Source organism: Hemiscyllium ocellatum, chromosome 1, assembly GCF_020745735.1.
Source record: "Hemiscyllium ocellatum isolate sHemOce1 chromosome 1, sHemOce1.pat.X.cur, whole genome shotgun sequence".
Taxonomy (NCBI): domain Eukaryota; kingdom Metazoa; phylum Chordata; class Chondrichthyes; order Orectolobiformes; family Hemiscylliidae; genus Hemiscyllium; species Hemiscyllium ocellatum.
Genome location: NC_083401.1, coordinates 41797629 through 41821252, shown reverse-complemented (window position 1 = coordinate 41821252; position 23624 = coordinate 41797629). Strand labels below are relative to the sequence as shown.

Genomic DNA, 23624 nt, shown 5'->3' with positions numbered 1-23624 from the left:
AATCATGAAGGGTCTGGACAGAGTTCACAGAGACATAAAGCATGGAAACAGACCCTTCATTTCAGCCAGTTCCAATCTGACCATGCTCCCAAATTAAACTAGCCCCATCTGCCTGCACTTCACCCATATCCCTCCAAATCTTTCCTACTCATGCTCTGATCCAAATGTCTTTTACACATTGTAACTGGACCTGCATCCACCACTTTCTCTGGCAGTTCAGTCCACACATGAACCAACCTGAATTTAAAAAGTTGCCCCTCATGCCTTTTTAAAATTTTCTCCACTCACCTTGTAGCTCTTAGTTTTGATAAACCCGATCCTAGAGGAAAGGCCCTTGTCACTCACCTTGTCTTTGCTCCTCATGATTTTACAGACCTCAATAAAGTCACCCCTCAATCTCCTATACTTCAGTGAAAAATGTTCCAATCTTTCCAGTCTATTTTTATATCTCAAACCCTCCATTCCCAGCAACATCCTGGTAAATCTTTTCTGAACCTTCTCCAATTTAATAATATCCATCCTATTATATAAGTCTCACCCTTGTTTGTATTACCAAAATGCAATTATGGTATTAATTTATCCAAATTTCAGCCCACTGAACCAATTCAGCAAAATCTCTCAGTATGTCCATTATACCATCAATTTTGGTGTCATCTGCAAACTTACTAACCATGCCTCCAATTGGTTTGCATCTCTCGGGTAGGTCTTCTAATTAGTAATGCGGGCAGAATTCTCTACCTCTGTCAATTAATGCTATTTCCAGCGTAAATTAGCTGTGAGCGTTTGGTGGGAGAGATCCCTGGTGACCTTTTGGTTAGGATCAGTGAATACAGTAAAATCCAAGTCTGTGTCACTTCAGAGTCATTGGTCTTTCAGGCAGGACAGTTAAAACTAGTTACACATTGTGGCAGGTCCATTGACTGAGAATACGGAAAAATAATGTAAGCTTTGAATTGTTAACTGAAATACTGTTATAATGTCAAATGGTTACCAGGCTATCAGTATTTTCTGTAGCTATCTTTCAAACTGATGAAGGACTAATCCTAGGCTGTAAACCTCCCCCAAGGCTTTACAGGTCAGCAAACCCTATATGTGTTACATTGCTGAAACACCATCCTTACAAAGTAAAACTCCTACTGAGATGTTGTAATATTTTTCTACCATCTCTCCTTTTCATTGACTTCTGCCTGAACAATTTCATTGGTATGTTCTGGCATGCAGGTGCCATTCAAATCATTCAATTTACTATCAGCTATTTCTTCTTGCTTCCCACAAAGCTTTAAGGCTCTAGATATGAAGACATCAAAATCAAATTGGGAACCCCCTCCATTTGATATTTCTGAAGATGCCAAGGTGCGAGGGGATGATGGCTGACTCCTTTCCTGAATATTTGGCAGTGAGCTAGAGCAATCAATTTTGAAAGGACTCCCATTCTTACAGTCTGAGACCTTCAAAAGGAGGTCCGATTTCCCTTCATCCAGTGAGACGGCCACACAGGAGGCGGTCGCAGTTCTTTTCCTATGAGATAAATCCAGAATGAGCTTGGGCTCTGAGTAATGATGTGGTTTGTTGTCCCTCCACAATAGTCGATCCAGATAGGAGGGTGACCCGATTTTATAATCACAAGACCGTCCATAGTCAACTTCACACATCCGATCCATGGAGGAGTGGGACTGCTCCAGGAGTCGCTCAGAGCTGCTCTGCGAATATTTCCGAGGGTCAACCTGCACATCCTCTGCAACGGCTTTCAATGTAGCACGAGGATCACGTTGGGCTTCGTCCATGTCACCGTATTTGTCTCGGAGCAGCTCAAAGTCAGAAGAGAGGCTGTCATGATATCTGCAACAAAATTGTTGGTTGTAAAATTGTCAAAGAAAAACAGCAGGAATAACATGTAGCTTATTGCTTCAGACCATGTTTTACTTCAGCAAATCACTGTCAAGAGCAAATGCACTTCTGTTGTAGCTTTTGATTCATACTTGGTAAATTTTAGATTGCACTTTTCAAATACTTTTCTTTAATTAGATGTGTTCACATCAGGGAGAGGTTTCTGAGCTTCCATCAAAACTGTTCTAAAACTAGGAATAATTGCATAGTAGCTATTATTGTTTAGTAATTCTGTCAGGATGTTGTGTAAGCAAATACACAGCCTTTGCTAACCTCAAAGTAAAGTTCAACCCTGTTAACGATACAGCACAAAGATCAAGCTTTGGCATTGTACATCCACGAGCCTTCTGACATTGTGATTTCATAGCCAGTCATGTACAATGGATAGAGAGAATCTATTTAATTGTGGAGGTCATCACAGCCTGAGCCTTTTTCTGTTCTCACCTATTGTCCAACATTCTCACTTGGCAGGGATCAATGCACTTCAATCTGGAGTAAGTCTTGATTTTCCTCTAAATCCCAAGGGCATGAATACCAACTATATCTTGCTGTTATCTGCTAAAGTCAACTAAATTGGCATGGACAAATCACATAACACCAGGTTATATTCCAACAGGTTTATTTGGAAGCACTAGCTTTCAGAGCGCTGCTCTTTCATCAGGAGATTTATTATGCCAGGAATCCTCATGGGAAGGCTATTCCCCCATTTACCTGACTGGGGCATGCTGATAAATGTGACAAGCTTCCTTCCTTTCTGTTTGCTCTAAATGGCAAAGCAAGACAGAAGTAAAATGAGCCTAGAATTATGGGTGAGGGGACAAAGTGCATAAAGAAAACACAAAGATGAAGTGAGAGTCCAGGTAAGCTCACAGTGAGTGTTATGACACCAAACAAAGAGATACAGCTCAGTCCAGTCAATGAACTGAGTGTGTCCCCTGAGTGCACAATGCCCTTGCTGCAGCATTACCATGACAGTTGCCAGTGCAGACCGAAGTACAACACAAACTGAAAGTGGATCAGAGATATGCCTTGGGTGGAACTTAGAAACTGGCATTTAGACACTGCATGTAAATACCTCTGAATTGCCAACAGAAAGTGGGCTGAGATGTTGTTATCTTGTGTACATTGTAGAGGTCATTCAGAGTATGGGGTGAGCTGAATCTACCAGGTACACACACTAGTTTCCGTGTCATGATTTCTTAACATCTATCTTATCTGATGTGTTTGGTAACTTAGAAAGCAGATTATTAATTAGGTGAGTCAAATGTCACTGAGGTGTTTAACAAGCAACAATCCCCCTTCATTGGTAACTCGCCGTTGCCAAATAAAAAACATATTTTGCAACGTGTGAGAAGTGTAAAAGGTGGCATAAATTGTTTCTGATGTAGACAGCCCTCGCTAGATTTCTCATCTGATTCTGCCACACATAGCCCATGTCGTCAGACCCCATTAAGATTCAATCAAGGTACCTTATGAAAGAACATATTACAACATTGTTGCTGTAAGTCCTACTTTGGTCAATACCACCATTATTTCAAAGGTTATATGACTTACATTGTCAGCGCGACACAAATAACATTACTGCAACTTGAATTTATGTAACTTATCTTCTATTTCCTTATGTTGGTTTCCCCAAACCCACCCCCTCCCGGCCCATAGCAGGGAATTTATTCCTGCTGTTTCAATTTCAATAAGTATTGCTTTTGCCCCAAATACAGAAAATCTGAATGGCAGAGAAAAGGGCAGCAGGTCCATTAAGCATTCCCCACAATCATGATAGCCAGAGGATGGAGACTAATAATTCCTCTATCCCATTCCTTCTGCCCTAGCTGTCTCACCCCTTCTGTCCACCCCTATAGCTGACTTCAGTTGTGGGGTCCAGGTCTGTAGGTATAGCTAGCTATAACTTGCTTGCTCTTGCATTCATTTATTTAGCAGTTGTTTGTGTCTATGAAGAACATGGCATCTGGACCTGAATTCACCTTTATCTACTTGGAATTTTCCAAAGGAATTATCCAAGTTAGAAGTTGAAAGACAAGCTGATAAATTTATATATTCCTTTAAGTAAAAGAGGAGGACTTTAGAGCTACCAGGTCACAGTGTAGATGGTGTAGGAGTCAAGGATAAGGAGGAGGAATTGAATCCGAGAGTTTTTATGATTTGTAAAATTAGGTATTATACTCAAATGTAACCTACTAAGAATTTTGGATAACTTTGCTCAGAACCATTATTGATATGGTCAGCAGAGGAGAAATAAATGGAGGATTTTCTATCTTCTTACAGGGGCAGATTATCACCAGTTACCAAATCCTTCAGGGGCTCAGAATTGTTTGTGCAGAGAGTTTGAGATTCAAGGGCAACATATACTTGAGGTAAAGTGTGTTCTGATTTGAACAGTACATTCCATAGAAAGAATTGGTTCTAAAGTATCAGATTAATTTCGTTGTACATTTGGCAGAACATAATTTCTACTAATCAACAGTAGTACCTCTCCCAGTTCGACATCTGGTTCTCACTTGCTTCCATCAACAGTATGTCATCTATCTCATCTTCAATCCTGAAAGGATGCTGGGATACTGGTTCATCCTGCGGGCAGGAATAAGGGCTCATAAAGAGATGTGCTAGGCCTTCCTCAGCGGTCAATCGATCCATAGAGTTAAATGTCAAGATCTTTTCCAGGAAATCAATGGCTGTGGCAAGCAGATAATATTGGTTACTTTTACAAACAAACAATTGGTTGCCTCAACACAATTTCACTCCCTTAGCCTCTATACTAATAAGTGATAACATGCAAGTCATACTTACTCAGTATTTGAGCATACACTGGTTGAATAAAAGTGCTCCAGTTATATTCTTGTTGCTCAACAGAGATCTTCTGTGGTGGATTTTATGTATGATTTGTTTTGATCTGTGTGGACCCCTGCATTGCACATATGATACTTTTTGAAGAAATAGTGAATAAAGGAAAATTTACCCTTCCAGAATCAGTTCACCTTCATAAAGCAACTTCCATGTTTTTAGGGTTCCCAATGAATTACTTCTGAAGTGTATCCACTGTTAATATGCATGAAAAATGTTGTATTCCGCAGATACCAACAGCAATGAAATATTGACCAGGTAATCTGTTTTAGCTGAGGCTGGGATACCAGGAATGCCAAATTCTTCAGTCTAGTTGGATCACTTACCTGAACAAGAGGAAGGGGCTCAGTTCAGTGTTTATATGAACTGCTGTACTACCTGCAAGGTTACAAACTGTAACACTGAAGTAGGACTTAAATAAATTTGGTCTGAAGTGAGAATGCTCACCAATGATTTCACAATGTTCAGCATCATTCATGACTCTTCAGATATTGATGTAGTCCACATATATATGCAGCTGGACAATATCCACTAAGTAGTATGTAACAATTGTGATGAATGCCAACAATTGTGATGAATGCCAATGAGTTTATCCAACAAGAGAGAAACTAACAACCTCCCCTTAACATTGAATTATATTGCCACTGCAGAACACTCCTAATATCAATGTCCAATGAACTATCATTGACAGAAACTGAATTGGTCAAACCAAATAATGACAGTACTGACTAAAGTAGGTAAAAGGCAAGGAATTCTGAAGTCAGTAATTCAGCCCTACTTGCGTGGATGGGTGCATGGCATGCACTCTCAAAAAATGTGATATAATTCAGGACAAAGTAACCCATTGACTGGCACACCATCTACCCCCTTTAATATTTATACCCTATCCCACAATGACAATTCTGAAGTAACTCATCAAGGGTACTTTGACAGCATCTTTCAAAATCACAAACTGCCATCTAGAGGAAAGGACAGAGTATACATGGGAACACCATCACCTATAAGTTCTCCCCAAGTTGCACAATATCCTGACAAGGAACTACATCACTGCTGTTGGACCAAAACCTGGAACTACCTCCCTAACAGCACTGGACTGCTGTACTTCCAGAACACAGCTTATCTGCAGCATCTCAAAGGTTATAAGGGATGGGCATTAAATGCTGGCCTAGCTGGTAATGCTTCTCATTCCATAAATGAATAAAAAGCCTCTGAGATTAAGCCAGCCTGTTATACCTTGCTGACACATCTGAGCCCATGATGAGTTTTCAACATCATACTCCCAGCATCACTGTTTCCACACTGGTGACATCCCTGAACTGTCTCAGCTCAGCTGCTGCTGATACTGTTATCTCTGTCAATGTTATCCTTTGATTTGACTATTCCAATGCACTTCTGGTTGGCCTTATACATTCTATCCTCCATAAATTTGACATTATTCAAAACCCTGTTGACAAAACTTAATCACCAGACAAGTCTCATTCCTGTGTTCCCTGACCTACACTGGCTCCTGGAAAGCAATGCCTTCATTTAAAACTTCTCAAAGGTTTTGAATCACTCCATAGCCTTGCCCCTTCTTATTCATGTAATCTCCTCCAAGCCCACAACCTTCCGGGATATCAGTACTCCTCTAATTCTGGTCTCATTTCATTATCAATTTTAAACATTCCATCAACGTGACTGTATCTTCAGTTACCTGAGCCAAGCTCTGGAATACTCTCCCTATATCTCTCTGTCTTTCTACCTCACTTTCTTCTTTTAAGACTCCTTAAAAACTACCTCTTGCACCAAATGTTTCATCATATTATCCAATATGCTCTTAAGTAGCTTTGGGAGATTTCATTATGTTAATGCACCAAATATTGGTATGGCATCGTACAATTGTGGACTATAGCATAGGAGAAAGTGAGGACTGCAGGTGCTGGAGATCAGAGTGTAAGCTGGAAAAGCACAGTCAGTCAGGCAGCATGTGAGGAGCAGGAGAATCGATGTTCCAGGCATAAGCTCTTCATCAGGAATGAGGCTGTAGGGCCAAGGGGGCTGAGAGATAAGTGGGAGGGGGGGGTGGGGCTGGGGGGGATGGTAGCTGAAAGTACGATAGGTAGATGGAGGTGGGAATGAAGGTGATAGGTCAGAGAGGAGGATGGGGTGGATAGGTGGGAAGGAAGATGGACAGGTAGGGCAGGTCAAGAGGGTGATGCTGAGTTAGAAGGTTGGATCTGGGATAAGGTGGAGGGAGGTGAAATGAGGAGACTGGTGAAATCCACATTGATTCCATGTGGTTGGAGGGTCCCAAGGCAGAAGATGAGGCATTCTTCCTCCAGGTAGTGGGTGGTAAGGGTTTGGCAATGGAGGAGGCCCAGGACCTGCATGTCCTTGGAGGAGTTAAAGTGTTCGGCCACAGGGCAGTGGGGTTGCTTCATGCTTGTGTCCCAGCGATGTTCTCTGAAGCATTCCGCAAGTAGGCGTCCTGCCACCCCAATGTTTGTGCAACAGCAATGGCCAAAGGCCCTGTACTACTCTGTAATGTTCTATGTTTAACATAGAGGAGACCAAATCGGGAGCAACGGATACAGTAAATAACATGTGTGGAAGTGCAGGTAAATCTCTGATGGATGGATGGAGGTGAGGGGAGAGGTGTGAGCGCAGTTTTGCTATTTTTGCGGTAACAGGGGAAGGTGCCTGGAGGAGAGGGTGGGCTGGTGTGGACGTGACAAGAGAGTCACGGAGGGAATGGTCTTCACGGAACACAGATTGGGGTGATGAGGGAAATATCTCTTTGGTGGTGGGTCTGTTTGTAAGTAGCGGACATGGCAGAGGATGATGCAATGTATCCAGACATTGGTAGGGTGGAAGGTGAGGACTGGGGAGGTTCTGTTCTTGTTGCGTTGGAGGGGTGGGGTTTGAGGGCAAAGGTGTGGAAAATGGATGAGATGCACTGGAGGGCATCATCAACCACGTGGGAGGGGAAATTGCGGTCTTTGAAGAAGGGGGCCACCTGATACATTCTATGGTGGAATTGATCCTCCTGGGAACAGATGTGGTAGAGGTGGAGGTATTGGGAATAAGGGATAGCATTTTTACAGGAGGCAGGGTAGAAGGAGGCGTAGTCCAGGTAGCTGTGGGAGTCAGTGGGTTTGTAGTAGATGTCTGTGTTGAGTTGGTCATGGTTAATGGAGACAGTGAGGTCCAGGAAGGGGAGGGAGGTGTCCGAGATAGTCCAGGTGAACTTAAGGTCAGAGTGGAACATGCTAGTGAAGTTGATGAACTGTTCAACCTTGTGGGAGCACGAGGTGGTGCCGATACAGTCATCCATGTCGCAAAGGAAAAGGTGAAGAATGGTGCCGGTGTAGCTGCAGAAGATGGACTGTTCCACGTACCCGACGAAGAGACAGGCATAGCTGAGCACCATGCGGGTGCCCATGTCTACCCCTGTGGTCTGAGGAAGTGGGAGAATTCAGAGGAGGAACAGCATACGTCAATTGGCCAGTAATCTGGTACAAGTCACTTGGTCTAACACCATTTTTTATTGCTTACCATATACTTAACTCGTAACTATCAAACTTCCTTGTTAGAGTATTTTGCAACTGTTTGGGGCAGTAAACATTACGTCAAGAAGGTTTTTCTAATGTACCCTTTCTGTCTTGTTTCACTCTCAGTTTGTGCCTCCAGATGTAATCTTAAGAAGTGACAGAAATAATGTTCTGCAGTATCATTTATCTAAAAATGATACTTCATTATGCTGAAAACCACTAAAGTATCACCAATTTGCAAAAAAAGACTGATTTTCTCATCCCTCTTAAAAAAAATCCCTCAGTCTGTACTGCGTCATTTGTTTTTAATATTTTTCTGATAAATAATTGATATTAAAGACTGAGATCAATAGTTTTTTAGGCACTATAGGAAACAGGGCAAGAATGTGGAGTTAATGTCAAGAATCGTAATTAATTATGAAACAAGCTCGAAGGGTCATATAGCTGTTCCTGTTCCTATTTCCCATGTTCTAGTCCAAAAGCAGCCTCACTCAGCTCCCTTTTGACATCAACTCCCTGCTTTTATACTTCTTGCTTGTCAATGCAAAATCATGAATTCAAGCTTTTTTGTATATCCTTTCAACTTGTTATGGCACCTTTAATGATTTGTGCATTTGTTCATATGAATAGTTTCTTCATCCTTATTTCCACCGTCAATTTATCCCTATGAACTATTCTTCACAGATGGTCCTTTTCAGTCTCCACTCCATATGAGCTAAATGGTGTCACTGTAATCTGAAGAAACTTACTTGGTCCACTTATTTCATCACCCTCTCTTTAGGAAATCTTTTCTTCCACCTTGCCTTGAACTCTCCCCAGAACTTTTCTCTCCTTCAGTATTTTACTTCCTCAGTGTTAGCAAGATAAACTTCAGAAATGAAAATGCTATTGTTGACTCTAATGTCAGGTATATTTAAATGCAAGCTCATTCATCTTAATACTTTTTCTTTCTTTCCCCATCATGGCTCAACATAAAGTGAATTACAGGTCGTTCTGCTATAACATGTGTTTCCTCAACGCAAATTTGCTGTAATGCGATTAATGATTTGAGGATGCTGTTTGTAAAGCACAAACTTTTAAAACATGTTTTGTCTGTAACACGATTACATCACCAACACTTTAAGTGCTGTTTCTATTGTACCATTTTTCTATAATGTGGGGTTGCACAAGAATGCAATCATCGTGTTACAGAAGAACTTACTACCTTTAGTAATTTTTCAGTCCAGATTGTAGATTCAATTTTAATACTATTATTTTTAAACAGCTTACAAATGAGCACTGATTTATTTTAATTTAGATATTTCATGAGTACAGCTTTTAATTTATTAATAATTAGAATAGAAGTTTGCGAATGGTAGGGAAAGATAAGTCCCCACGAGGAGGTTGACCAGTTCATCCACTTTACCAACACCTTCCACCCCGACCTCAAATTCACCTGGACCATCTCAGACTCCTCCCTCCCCTTCCTAGACCTTTCCATTTCTATCTCGGGCGACCGAATCAACACAGACATCTACTATAAACCAACTGACTCCCACAGCTACCTAGACTACACCTCCTCCCACCCTGCCCCCTGTAAAAACGCCATCCCATATTCCAATTCCTTCGTCTCCACCGCATCTGCTCCCAGGAGGACCAGTTCCAATACCGTACAGCCCAGATGGCCTCCTTCTTCAAGGACTGAAGACTCCCCCCAGACGTGATCGACGATACTCTCCACCGCATCTCCTCCACTTCCCGCTCCTCCGTCCTTGAGCCCCACCCCTCCAACCGCTACCAGGACAGGACCCCACTGGTTCTCATCTACCATCCCACCAACCTCCTTATACAGCGTATCATCCGCCGTCATTTCTGCCACCTCCAAACGGACCCCACCAGCAGGGATATATTTCCCTCCCCTTCCCTATCAGTGTTCCGAAAAGACCACTCCCTCCGTGACTCCCTCGTCAGGTTCACACCCCGCCACCAACCCAACCTCCACTCCCGGCACCTTCCCCTGCAACCGCAAGAAATGCAAAACTTGCGCCCACACCTCCTCCCTTACTTCTCTCCAAGGCCCCAAGGGATCCTTCCATATCCGCCACAAATTCACCTGCACCTCCACACACATCATTTACTGCATCCGCTGCACCCGATGTGGCCTCCTCTATATTGGGGAGACAGGCCGCTTACTTGCGGAAAGTTTCAGAGAACACCTCTGGGACATCCGGATCAACCAACCCAACCACCCCGTGGCTCAACACTTGAACTCCCCCTCCCACTCCACCAAGGACATGCAGGTCCTTGGACTCCTCCATCGCCAGACCATAACAACACGACGGTTGGAGGAAGAACGCCTCATCTTCCGCCTGGGAACCCTCCAACCACAAGGGATGAACTCAGATTTCTCCAGTTTCCTCATTTCCCCTCCCCCCACCTTGTCTCAGACGAATCCCTCGAACTCAGCACCGCCTTCCTAACCTGCAATCTTCTTCCTGACCTCTCCGCCCCCACCCCACTCCGGCCTATCACCCTCACCTCGATCTCCTTCCACCTTTCACATCTCCATCGCCCCTCCCCCAAGTCCCTCCTCCCTACCTTTTATCTTAGCCTGCTGGAGACACTTTCCTCATTCCTGATGAAGGTCTTATGCCCGAAACGTCGAATTTCCTGTTCCTTGGATGCTGCCTGACCTGCTGCGCTTTTCCAGCAACACATTTTCAGCTCTGATACTCCAGCATCTGCAGACCTCACTTTCTCCTCAAAGATTTTAACCTACTGCGAATCCTCTTGCAAAGATAAGCTAACGTCTATTTAAACTACTAATGTCAATTATTTCTCTGGAATCACACAAACCCAACAAATCTACATAGTTCCTAAAATTACCATGAACGCAAATTATATGTCAAAGGGGAATAAATCAACATGTTGAAAGGAATTTTAGGTTGGAAGGCTGCAAAAATGGGTGTCATGTAGTGAAATGGCCTCCACAACTCCTCAGATACTGTAGCAGTCCTTGTTCAAGTGTAACTGGACAAAATCCATGATTCGGCTGATAAGTTGCAAGTAACACTGGCATCACGCATGTGCCAGTCATGTTCCTCTCCAACAAGAGAGAATCTAATCATTGCCTCTCAATGAACCCAGCAAACCAGTGCAAAAGATAAAGAAGAATTATTTGCAACAATCTTCAACCAGGAGGGCAGAATGGAGTTCACTCACATGCACTTGCATATATACATATGCATTTGTGGGGTAAATTTGTACTTGCAGAGTTACATTGTACTTTGCTCAAAAACTGCATGAATCCATGTAAGACTCTGTTAACTCACTTTTTAGATTAGAATCAGTCTAAACATTATGGCACAGTCAGGGAACACAGGGGGCTAACACCAATTATTACAGTTAACCTGAGAATGTAACTTTAAAGAAAAAGTTTTGCGATTTACATATGTAAGAAGTGCAACTATCATGGTTATTCTAATAGATGGAAGACTTAACAATCAAGGTATTTTTCAATGTATAATTTCAGTTACATCACATTGTAAACTTTTGCTATAAATTCTGTGCCTTACAATTGTGTCCTCCACTACCACCTGATGAAGGAGCTGCGCTCCGAAAGCTAGTGCTTCCAATTAAACCTGTTGGACTATAACCTGCTGTTGTGTGATTTTTAATTTTATACACCCCAGTCCTACACCGGCATCTCCAAATCATGCAGAATGGATGATCTTGGATGGATCCATCCATCATGCTTTCTGTGATTCTGGGGACCTCTGGAGGTGGTAGTCTTTAGCCAGTACTATTCACTCCTTTCTAGAAATGGTTGGAGGCACTGGATTCTCAAAGGCTATGTGACCTAACAACGTTCCGGCAATACTACGGAGGATTTGTGTTCCAGAATTTGCCGCATCCCTGGCCAAGCTATTCCAGTATAGCGCTTGTTCATATATCTATAGTATAGCTATAGATTTGGTATCTACCCGACAATGTAGAAAATTGCCTGGGTATAAGTCGAAGAGTGTGCTGCTGGTAAACCACAACCAGTCAAGCAGCATCTGAGGAACAGAAGAGTCGATGTTTTAGGCATAAGCACTTCATTAGGGTTAAAGGCTTATGCCCGAAACATCAACTCTCCTGCACCTCGGATACTGCCTGATCGGCTGTGCTTTTCCAGCACCACACTCTTCAACTGTGATCTCCAGCATCTGCAGTTCTCACTTTCTCCTAATTGCCTGGGTATGTCCTATATACAAAAGGCAGTACAAATACTGTCCAAATACTGTCCCATGAGTCTACTCCCAATCATCAGTAAGTCATGGAAGGGTTATAACAGTGCTAGCAAACATCATTTGCTCAGCAATAACTTGCCCACTAATACACAGAGAGGAGGGGAGGTGACAGTGACTGTCCTTTACGTCAAGTCTGCATTTGATCAAGTGTGGGCATTCAAGAGTCCTAGCCAAACCTGAATCACTGGACATTGGGGAAAAATTCTTCACTCACTGGCGTCATTCTAGTACATTGCTTGTTGGAGGTCTGTCATCTCAGCTTCAGGACATCTCTGCAGGAGTTCCTCAGGGTAGTGTCTTAGGCCCAACCATCTTCAGCTGCTTCTTCAATGTCCTTCCCTTCATCAGAAGTAGCGTGTTCACTGACAAATGCATAATATTCAGTGCCATTCACAACTCCTCAGGTATTGAAGCAGTCCATATTCAATCACAATGGGATGTGAACAATATCCAGGCTTGGGCTGACAAGTGACAAGTAACATTCATGACACAGAAGTGTCAGGTAATGACCATTTCTAACAAGAGAGAATCTAGCCTAGGTCCTTGACATTTAATGATATTAAATTGTTGGATCCTCACATTATCAAATCCAGGGGTTACTATTGATAAAAAAAACTGAACTGGACTACCCTTATAAATACAATGCCAACAAATGCAGGTCAGAGCCTCGGAATCCTGCAGCAAGTGCCTCACCTCCTGACTCTCCAAAGCCTGTCCACAAGGCAGAAGTCAGGATTGTGATGGAATACACTTCATTTGCCTGGATGAGTACACCTCCAACAACACCTGAGAGGCTTGACACCACATCAAGAAGCATTCATTCCCTCCATGACCCAAGTCCATTGGCAGCGGTGTTTACCATTTACAAGATGCATTGCAATAACACACCAGAATCCTTGGATTGCACCTTGCAAATTCCCGACCACTATCATTAAAACAGCAAGGGTAATAGTTACATGGGAACATTACCACCTACAATCCAAGATACTTAGTTTTGTGGCTTGGAATAACACTGCTATTTCTTCAGTGTCACTTGTTCAAATTCCTGGAACCACCTCCTTAGGTCTACCAACACCAAATGGACTGCAGTATTCAATCATACTCCTGACTTGTGCCTTGTAGGTAGTGAGGTAGAATGTGAGTTATGTGCTACAGTATTCCCAGCCTCTGATCTGCTCTTGTAGAAAATGTAATTATCTGGTGAGTCCAGTTTTGGTTATTGGTAACCCCAGTATGTTGTTAGTGGGGGTTCCAGTGATGGCAATACCACTGAATGTCAAGGTGTGGTGTTTAGATTTTTTTTTACTGGAGCTGGTCATTGGCATTCATCCAGTGTGAGTGTTACTTGCCACTTTTCAGCTCAAGCCTGGATATTGCCCAAGTCTAGTTGCATTTGAACATGGATTACTTAGCTCCCTCATCACCAGATGCCTGTAGGAAGAACGCCTCATCTTCCGCCTCGGCACACTTCAACCCCAGGACATCAATGTGGACTTCAACAGTTTCCTCAATTCCCCTTCCCCCACCTCACCGCAGTTCCCAAATTCCAGCTCAGCACTGTCCCCATGACTTGTCCTACCTGCCTATCTTTTCCACCTATCCACTCTACCATCCGCGCCCCCCCCCCCACCCCCCAGCCTATCACCTTCATCCCATCCCCCACTCACCTACTGTACTCTATGCTACTTTCTCCCCACCCCCCTCTAGCTTATCTCTCCACGCTTCAGGCTCTCTGCCTGTATTCCCGATGAAGGGCTTTTGCCCGAAACGTCGATTTTACTTCTCCTCGGATGCTGCCTGAACTGCTGTGCTCTTCCAGCACCACCAGTCCAGAATCTGGTTTCCAGCATCTGCAGTCATTGTTTTTACCTTAGTATCTAAGGAGTCATGAACAGTGCTGAACATCATACAATCATAACTCACATCGTTAAGAGTTGAAAAATCACCAGGACCATCTTGATAATACCCCAACCTGCTAAAGGAAGCCAGGAAGGAAATAACAGATGCATTAAAGATACATCCCTGGATATAGGGAAGGTACCAGAGGACTGGAGATCTGTGAACACTGCTATAGTACCATAAAATGAGTGCAAAGGATATCCAAACAATTATAGAACAGTGAATCTGACCTTGGTATTAGGCAGATTATTAGAATCAATTCAGAAAAGCAGGACACATTGTAATTTAGAAAGATAGGGATTAATCGGGAATAGGCAGCATTGTTTTATTAGGGGAAGATCAAGCCTTACTAAGTAACTAAGAAGTTTTGAGGAAATAACAAGGAGGATAGATAACGGTACTGCTGAGGAGTGGTGGATATAGTTTAATTTAGATAAATGTGAGGTGCTGCATTTTGGGAAAGCAAATCTTAACAGGACTTAAATACTTAATGGTAAGGTCCTAGGGAGTGTTGCTGAACAAATAGACCTTGGAGTGCAGGTTCATAGCTCCCTGAAAGTAGAGTCACAGGTAGATAGGATAGTGAAGATGGCTTTGCTTTATTGTTCAGAGTATTGAGTACAGGAGTTGGGAGGTCATGTTACAGCCGTACAGGACATTGGTTAGGCCACTTTTGGAATATTGTGTGCAATTCTGGTCTCCTTCCTTTTGGAAACTTGAAAGATTTCAGAAAAGATTTGCAGGCATGTTGCCAGGATTGGAGGATTTGAGCTATAGGGAGAGATTGAATAGGCTAGGGTGGTTTTTCCTGGAGCATCGGAGCCTGAGGGGTGACTTTATAGAGGTTTATAAAATCATGAGGGGCATGGTTAGGGTAAATAGACAACGTCTTTTCCCCGAGGGTGGGGGCCAGAACTAGAGGGCATAGGTTTAGAGTGAGAGGGGAAAGATATAAAAGAGACCTAAGGGGCATCCTTTTCACACAGAGGGTGGTGCATGTTTGGAATGGGCTGCCAAAGGAAGTGGTGGAGGCTGGTATAACTACAGCATTTAAAAGGCATCTGGAATGGTATATGAATAGGAAGGTTTTGGAGAAAAGTGGGCCGGGTGCTGACAGGGGGGAATCATTGACTATGAGATCCTTGACTGGGATTATTAATCTGGGCTAATCAGGGAACCCTGGCTGACAGATATAAACATGAGATTCAGAATCTTCTCATTCTAGGGACTGGCTGTGAGTAAGTTAGTCTGAGTCCATGTAGTGTGCAGATGTGATGGGATCCTGGCCTCTGTGCAATTACTTCAGTAAGAAATGTGAAATCACTGGGATATAGGAGAATGTGTCAAGTTGGATCCAAAATTAGCTCAGGGACAGGAATCAAAGGATAATGGATGATTGATGTTTTTGCAAAAGGACAGTGGTTTCCAGTGGGGTTCCATAGGTTCAGTGGTCGATCTTTGTTATTTGTGCTATGTATTAATAATTAAGACTTAAATATGGGAGGCATGATTGGAAATTTGCAAATGACATAAAAATTGGCCGTGTGTTTGATGTCAATTCCAGAACAATATCAATGGTTTTGTTCAGTGGGCAGAAAAATATCTAATGGAATTTAAATTGCAGAAGTGTGAGTTAGTGGATATGGGAAGCCAAACCAAGTTAGGGAATATGAGGATGTTGCCAGGTATGGAAGGTGTAGTAGAGAGGTTGAGTAGGTTAGGTTTGATTTTATTAGAAAAAAAAGGAGATTGAGGGGCGACCTGATTGAGGTCTACAAAATCATGAAGTGTATGGACAGGGTAGATAGAGATATGCTTTTTCCCAGGGTGAAGCATTCAATAACGAGAGGTCATGCTTTCTAGATGAGAGGTGAAAATTTTAAGGGGTATACACACGGCAAGTACTTTACACAGAGGGTGGTAGGTGCCTGAAACGCATTGCCAGCAGAGGTAGTAGAGGCAGGCATGGTAGATTTGTTTAAGATGCGTCTGGACAGATGCATGAGTAGGTAGGGAGTAGAGGGATACAGGTGCTTAGGAATTGGGCGACAGGTTTAGACACTGGATTTGGATCAGCTCAGGCTTGGAGGGCCAAACAGCCTGTTACTGGGCTGCAAATTTTCTTTGTTCTTTGTTCTAATACCCAATAAATGGGAGGATATTGAGAAGTGTAGGGGAAGCTGGAGACTTTGCAGTGCATGTCCACAATTCTTTGAAAGTGTGAGGACAGGTAGATAAGGTGGTGAAGAAAGCACAAAGTATGCTGTTTTCTTTACTAGCTGAGGCATAGAACACAAAAGCAGAGATAGAATGTAGAAATAATATAAAACACTGGATCATCCATGGTTTTGTTTACATTCTGGTCACCACATTACAGGGAAGACATCATTGCTCTGGACAGAGTATGGAGGTGATTCACAAGAACTTGTCAGGGCTTGAAAATAGTAGCAACGATGGAAGTTCGAATAGTCGAGGGTTGTTTTCGTTAGAACAGAGGAGACTCAGAAATGACTTCATTGAGATGCACAAAGTTTGGAGGACCTCAATAGGGTACACAGGAAGGATCTGATTGTCCAATTGGAGAGATAAATTATTAAGGAATAGAGGACTTGAAGAATACATTTGTCACCCAGTGTGTGGTGAGTGTATGGAGCCATTGCCTGGCTTGGTTGTGTAGGGACTCTCCACTCTTTGCAAAGGTTCCTTCCTCTGCATTTGAAGTGCTCTAACTTGCATAACTACAGATCAGGTTTTGGAAATTGAGTGACTAGATTCTTTTATTCTCTTTTTGATCAGGGCAGATATGAAAGATTGAATGGCTTCTTTCAGTGCAGTAACAAACATTTGATTAGCTATTCTATCTTGGAGGCAGAATCTCCCCTGAAGTGGCAGTGGTAGTCCTGCTCTCTTCAAACTACCAATCTGTTGAACTGCTGCAAAGCATCATGGCCTAGCAGAGGCAGCATCTACCTTGACATTTCATCTGGAGTGACAGGTCCAGGGTGTCTACATAAATTTCTGGTCATTGTTAATGCGAACGGTGTATATTTAGGACCTCCAGTTGCCAGCACAAAATGATAGATTTACATCAACTTCTGGTGATTCTTGTTAAAACAGCGAAATTCCTTAAGTTAATCTTGGCATCTCACTTTCATATTAACACTGCAAACAACTGCAGTACTAAAACATTCAGAGCAACTAGATTTTAATGAAAGCAGTAGGAAGTGATGTACCACCGACGATACTGACAAGTTGCTGCTACTGGTCTTACCACTGCTGGGTATCTTAAGTGTGTTCAGGAAAATTTTCTTGATTAGTATATTTCCAGTTCAACAAGTGCAGAGTATTCACTGATCTGCTTCTGTGGAACAAGGTGGCCCAATATCTATCCCTCATTTATCTCATTGTGTTTGTAAGATCTTGCCACACACATCATCTATTGCATCCGCTGCACCCGATGTGGCCTCCTCTATATTGGTGAGACAGGCCGCTTACTTGCGGAACGCTTCAGAGAACACCTCTGGGCCGCCCGAACCAACCAACCCAATCACCCCGTGGCTCAACACTTTAACTCCCCCTCCCACTCCACCGAGGACATGCAGGTCCTTGGACTCCTCCACCGGCAGAACACAACTACACGACGGCTGGAGGAGGAGCGCCTCATCTTCCGCCTGGGAACCCTCCAACCACAAGGTATGAATTCAGATTTCTCCAGCTTCCTCATTTCCCCTCCCCCCACCTTGTCTCAGTCGGTTCCCTCAACTCAGCACCGCCCTCCTAACCTGCAATCCTCTTCCTGACCTCTCCGCCCCCACCCCACTCCGACCTATCACCCTCACCTTGACCTCCTTCCACCTATCCCACCTCCATCGCCCCTCCCCCTAGTCCCTCCTCCCTACCTTTTATCTCAGCCGGCTTGGCTCTCTCTCTCTTATTCCTGATGAAGGGCTTATGCTCGAAACGTCGAATTCTCTATTCCTGAGATGCTGCCTAACCTGCTGTGCTTTGACCAGCAACACATTTGCAGCTGTGATCTCCAGCATCTGCAGACCTCATTTTTTACTCGGGTACTGACATTAACTCACTGTATGTTACGTAATGCAGAAAGGTTGGACAAATGTTTGCTAATATAGAATTTCAACTTCTGGTCTCCTTGTAGCAACATTTAAAATTTGACCAGAATCCATTTGGTCTTTAGGAAAATCAGAGGTGATCTTATAGAAGCATAGAAGACCCTGTGGGGACTTGACATCCAACAGATGAATACATTTCTCATTAAGAAAAAGCTGTCTGTTAGTCCTGTTACACACTATTGCTCACATAGCAACCATAAGGCTACACATTTCTTTGGTGTCTTCTTCTAGAAATGACATTTCTACCAAAAAGTGTTGAAGAAAATGTCCAACCGTAGCACTACTCACTGATTCTATTTAATTTAAAACTCTTACCTGTTTCCTTATTTTCATTAAAAGTGAACCCCTTCTGTATACAAAGCCAACAGTAACCTCATGCGAATCATTCATATGAAACTGAAGATGAGCAGCCCCATTATTTGTTACAAAAATGAAAGATGGGAATTTTTCACTGCAAGTTGACCATTTTGAAACAGAGAAAAATCAGAGGAAAAGAAAACTATTTTTATTCTTACAATTGCTCCATCTTTTGTACCCTTTCATTTCCTTCCCTTCTCGGTGTGCTGAGCCCACCCTCAGTTTTGCCTACTCGCTATAGCTACAGTCGAGGCTCCAATTCTCTTTCCATCATATGGTTGACTAGGAATCTCTCCCACTTCTACCACATATGTTGTAAGGACTTACAAGATTTTCTTGGCCATCACATCTTGGAATGGAACTTCATCATAAGACCATATGATATAGGAGCAGATTTAGGCTATTTCAGCCAATCGTGTCTGCTCTGCCATTTGATCATGGTTCATATGTCTCTCAACCCCATTCTCCTGCCTTTTCCTGGAACCTGGCTTAGAAGCAGGTGCCACAGTGACAGAAATCTCCTTCTTCAGGGCAGTTGGGGAGGGCACCAAATGCTTAGGCAGTGACTCCCACATCCCATGAATGAAGAAAAGATAAGGCAAAATATTCACTTAATGTATGTCTCCCATTCACTCATTAATTCTCTAACACGTCCTTTCTCCTATCTTAATTTTAACTATTCCTACACCTTTTACATGTTTTCCACCAGTTTTATTTTACTTTCTGCTCTGTTGTGCTCTCCAGTGTATTCAATGTTTTGCCATACTTCTCCTGCTCAGATGTCAGGTTTCTGGCGGACATTAGTTTTGTTGGTAAGAAGCCCCCAGATGAGATGCAAAATGATACAAATCATTGTCAGATATTACCACCACCACAATGGCAATGCTGTAATAAAGACAAAGCAGCATTACTGACCACTAAGGTTTTCAAAGCTCCACAATGTTGCACATATGAACAATGGATCTAGAGCATGAATATCCTATTCAATCCTGTGAATCTGCTCTGCCACATGGCTGATCTGGTTGTAACCTCAAATCCAAATTTGCACCAAAGCTGATAATGTTTCAACCATTGCTTGACGAGAACCTACTTTAAAAATAGTCAGGAACTCTGCTTCTGCCACATTTTCAGGAAGAAAGTTTCAAAGACTCATGACCCTCAGTGAGACAGAAAATCAGCCCATTGCTGTTTCAAAGTGACTCCCAATTCTACACCATCCTATTAAAAAGAAACATCCTCTTTACATCTACCCTGTCAATACAACTGGGATCTGATATTTTTCAATCAAGTCACCTCGTCCTCTTCCAAAACTCTATTGGATACAAGTCCAGTCTATTCAGCCTTTCCTCAAAAGACAAACTTCTCATTCCCATATATTATTTTGTAAACCTTCCCAGAATTGTCTCCAGCATTTACATCCTTCCTTAAATAAGGTGACCAATGCCCTAGTACTTAGCTGTAGTCTCACCAATGCTCACTGTATAACTGAAGTATCATCTCCCTCTTTTTATTCTCACAATAATTAATAATGTTCTATTAGCTGTCCTAATTGCTTGCTGGACCTGCACACTAACCTTCATGCAGGAGGTTAACCAAATCCCTTTGCATCTCAGAGCTGTTCAGTCTCTTACCACTTAGATGATATGCTTCTTTTGTATTCTTCCTGTCAACATGGACAATTTCACATTTTTCCACATTATATTTCCTTTGCCAAATCTGTCCATTCACTTCACCTCCCTATATCCTTTACAGCTTCCTTACATCCTCTTCACAACATATGTTCCTACCTATATTTGTGACATCAGCAATTTTGCAACCAACCCTTCTGACCTCTCATCTTAATCATGTGCATAAACTGAAAACAGGTGAGGTCCCAGCACTGACCCCTGTGACACACCCATTTATGCCTATTCTCTGCTTCCTGTTATTCTGGCAAGCTTTTATCCATGCCAACACCCTATGCCTTGAGTTTTCACTTTCTATGATAACCTTTGATGTGGTTCTTTATAAAATGCCTTCTGGAAAGTATAGTACATCTTTCAGTTCCCCTTTATCCACAGCATGTGTTACGTCTTCAAAGAAATCCAACAGATATGCAAAACATGATTTTCCTTTCACAAAACTATGTAAACTCTACCTGATTACTTTGAACGTACCTGAATGCCCGGCTATAATATCTTTAATAACAAGTCCAAAGATGTGCAGATAAGGTGAATTGGCCATGCTAAATTGCCCATAATGTTGGGTGCATTAGTCAGAGGAAAATGGGTCTGGGTGGGATACTCTTCGGAGGGTCGATGTGGACTTGTTGGGCCAAAGGGCCTGTTTTCACACTGTAGGGAATCTAATCTAAAAAAAACTTCTAAAATTTTCTCTATGACAGATGTTAAACTGGCTTGTTAGTTTCCTGCTTTCTGCCTCCCTCCGTCTTTGAATAAAGGAATGATTCACTATCTATCAGTGTAATAGGACAGACCACAAATTAAGGCAGTTTTGTAAAATTGAAGTCAACACATCAGCTGTCTCCCAATGGGATGATTTGAGACATTGGTACAAAGATGGCAGTGAGATGACAGCACAGATAATCATTTAATTTGGCCACAGGCATGCACGGTGATCTTCTCAGCAGTGGATAAAATCCACGGTCAGAAAATGTAGGCACGATAGGCTGAAGGGCCTCTTTCAGTGCTGCTAAAAGCTCTAAAATTAAAAAAAACTTCAATGTATGAACTTGCAGAGAAACCATTGCTCTTTTGCAGTTCTTCTCATAACATAAGTGGGGAAAATTCCAAAGCAGCAAGAATTGTTTTCTGTACAGAGGGGGGAACAGTACACAATATTCTTTTTCCTTAAGGAAAGGCACTTGACCTCTGAAGACATCTCAAACAGGAATCAAATATTATATATTTTTTTCAAATGATGATTTACCTTCTGCATTTCCTTCAGGAAGTATTGTGCTCAGTGGTTTAGTTACCTCCCATTTTGGGTTGATGTACGCTGGCATAACACGGAGGAGATCCTGCTTATCCTCCTCTCGGAGAACAGGAATTGTTTTCAGAATGAGCTGCATCTGTTCCAGCTCATGAGCACCTGGCAAGAAAAGAAAAATTGAGAGGAGGAAATCACACCATGTTTAAATTAATTCACATATTCTTTGTCACAGGACAAGTGTAGCTCAAAATTCAAAACATAAGTAACTGGATCCATTGACTGTTAGGATACGTTAAAGTATTGGAAATATTGGACCTCAACCAGGAATCCTCACAATGTGAGTTTCACTTTGATAACCTGTCATGCAATTAAGGGCACAGAAAGAGGTCATGATGATTTTACCTAAGGTTTTCTGGTAAAGCATCCAGGCACCTACACTTGTTTTGGCCTACATGCAGCTCTCCTCCCACAACATGAGTTTAACTCATAATGTCTTCTTAAGTGATCTAGAAAGTCATTTAGTTATATAGTAAACAATAGCTGCAGAACAGAATCAAAACACAAAGAGCTGACAGATCTATTAACAATGAAAAAAGCATCATAACAACATAAGATTCAGACTTTCCAAGCTCAGATGTGCAATGTGGTCCTTTTTTCCTAACAAATGGTCACCAAACTGGAACAGCCTTATGGTACACAATTGTACACTAAAAATAATATTTATCAACCAGTCTTCCAGAATCTTTTATCATCAACCCTGGTGGGTCCAGCAGAATAGGTGAGAGTGATCTTGGGAATCCTTGAAGACCCTATGGAATGTCATAGCTCTCAGTGTAAGAAGGTCAGGAAATCTATTATTGATTACTACCAATCAACCCTCAATTAAGTGGCAAACTAGTCATCTCTTCATTTTCAGCACCTCTTGGTTGAAAAGCTGTGAACACAGAATATATAGAATAGGTGGAAATCTTCAACATTGACCATCATTGATAGTTCCACCACTTGCTGAGTTGGCAGAGTCCCAAAGGTCACAGCACCAGGTTGGACTGAGCTGGTGTCAACTGACAAAAAAAACCAACACAAGGATATTCTGCCTGATCTCAATCTCACCAATCTATTTCTCACAGATTCAATAGTCCACAGTAGCATCTGTGGATGAGATAACTGCCCTGTATTTAGGAAGTCTTACGTTTAAGTTGAGGCACTCTCCATTTATATAATGCAGTATTACCATCATGATAACAGAACATTGTGATGTTGTGATGACCTATGAAACCAATCTGAAGCCCACCAAACCAACATTATTCCATTTTCATCAATATGTTTATCCAATGACCATTTAAATCTCCTTAACGATGGTGAGTTTACTACTGTTGCAGGCAAGGTGTTCCACACCCCTACTACTCTCTGAGTAAAGAACCTACCTCTGACATCTGTCCGATATCTATCACCCCTCAATTTAAAGCTATGTCCCCTTGTGCTAGCCATCACTATTCAAGGAAAAAGGCTCTCACTACCCACCCTATCTAACCTTCTGATTATCTTATATGTTACCTCTCAATCTTGTTCTCTCCAATGAAAACAGCTTCAAGACTCTCAGCCTTTCCTCAGAAGACCTCCCTTCCATACCAGGCAACATCCTAGTAAATCTCCTCTGAACCCTTTCCAAAGCTTCCACATCCTTCCTATAATGCGAACCAGAACTGTACATAATTCTCCAAGTGCAGCCACAGCAGCGTTTTGTACAGCTGCAAAAT

General features: G+C 42.4%; 1 protein-coding gene across 1 annotated transcript in view; it reads right to left on the bottom strand.

Annotated features, from left to right (window-relative positions):
- Positions 1–1157: 1157 nt before the first annotated feature.
- LOC132818229 (mitogen-activated protein kinase 4-like) overlaps positions 1158–23624 on the bottom strand; it is a 51871-nt gene continuing 29404 nt past the window's right edge. Inside the window, exons 3-5 of the mRNA XM_060829012.1 lie at positions 21865–22026; positions 4376–4577; positions 1158–1839 (exon numbers count right to left, since the gene is read on the bottom strand). Of these exons, the coding sequence (XP_060684995.1) occupies positions 1158–1839; positions 4376–4577; positions 21865–22026 (1046 nt within the window). The remainder of the gene's footprint in view (positions 1840–4375; positions 4578–21864; positions 22027–23624) is intronic.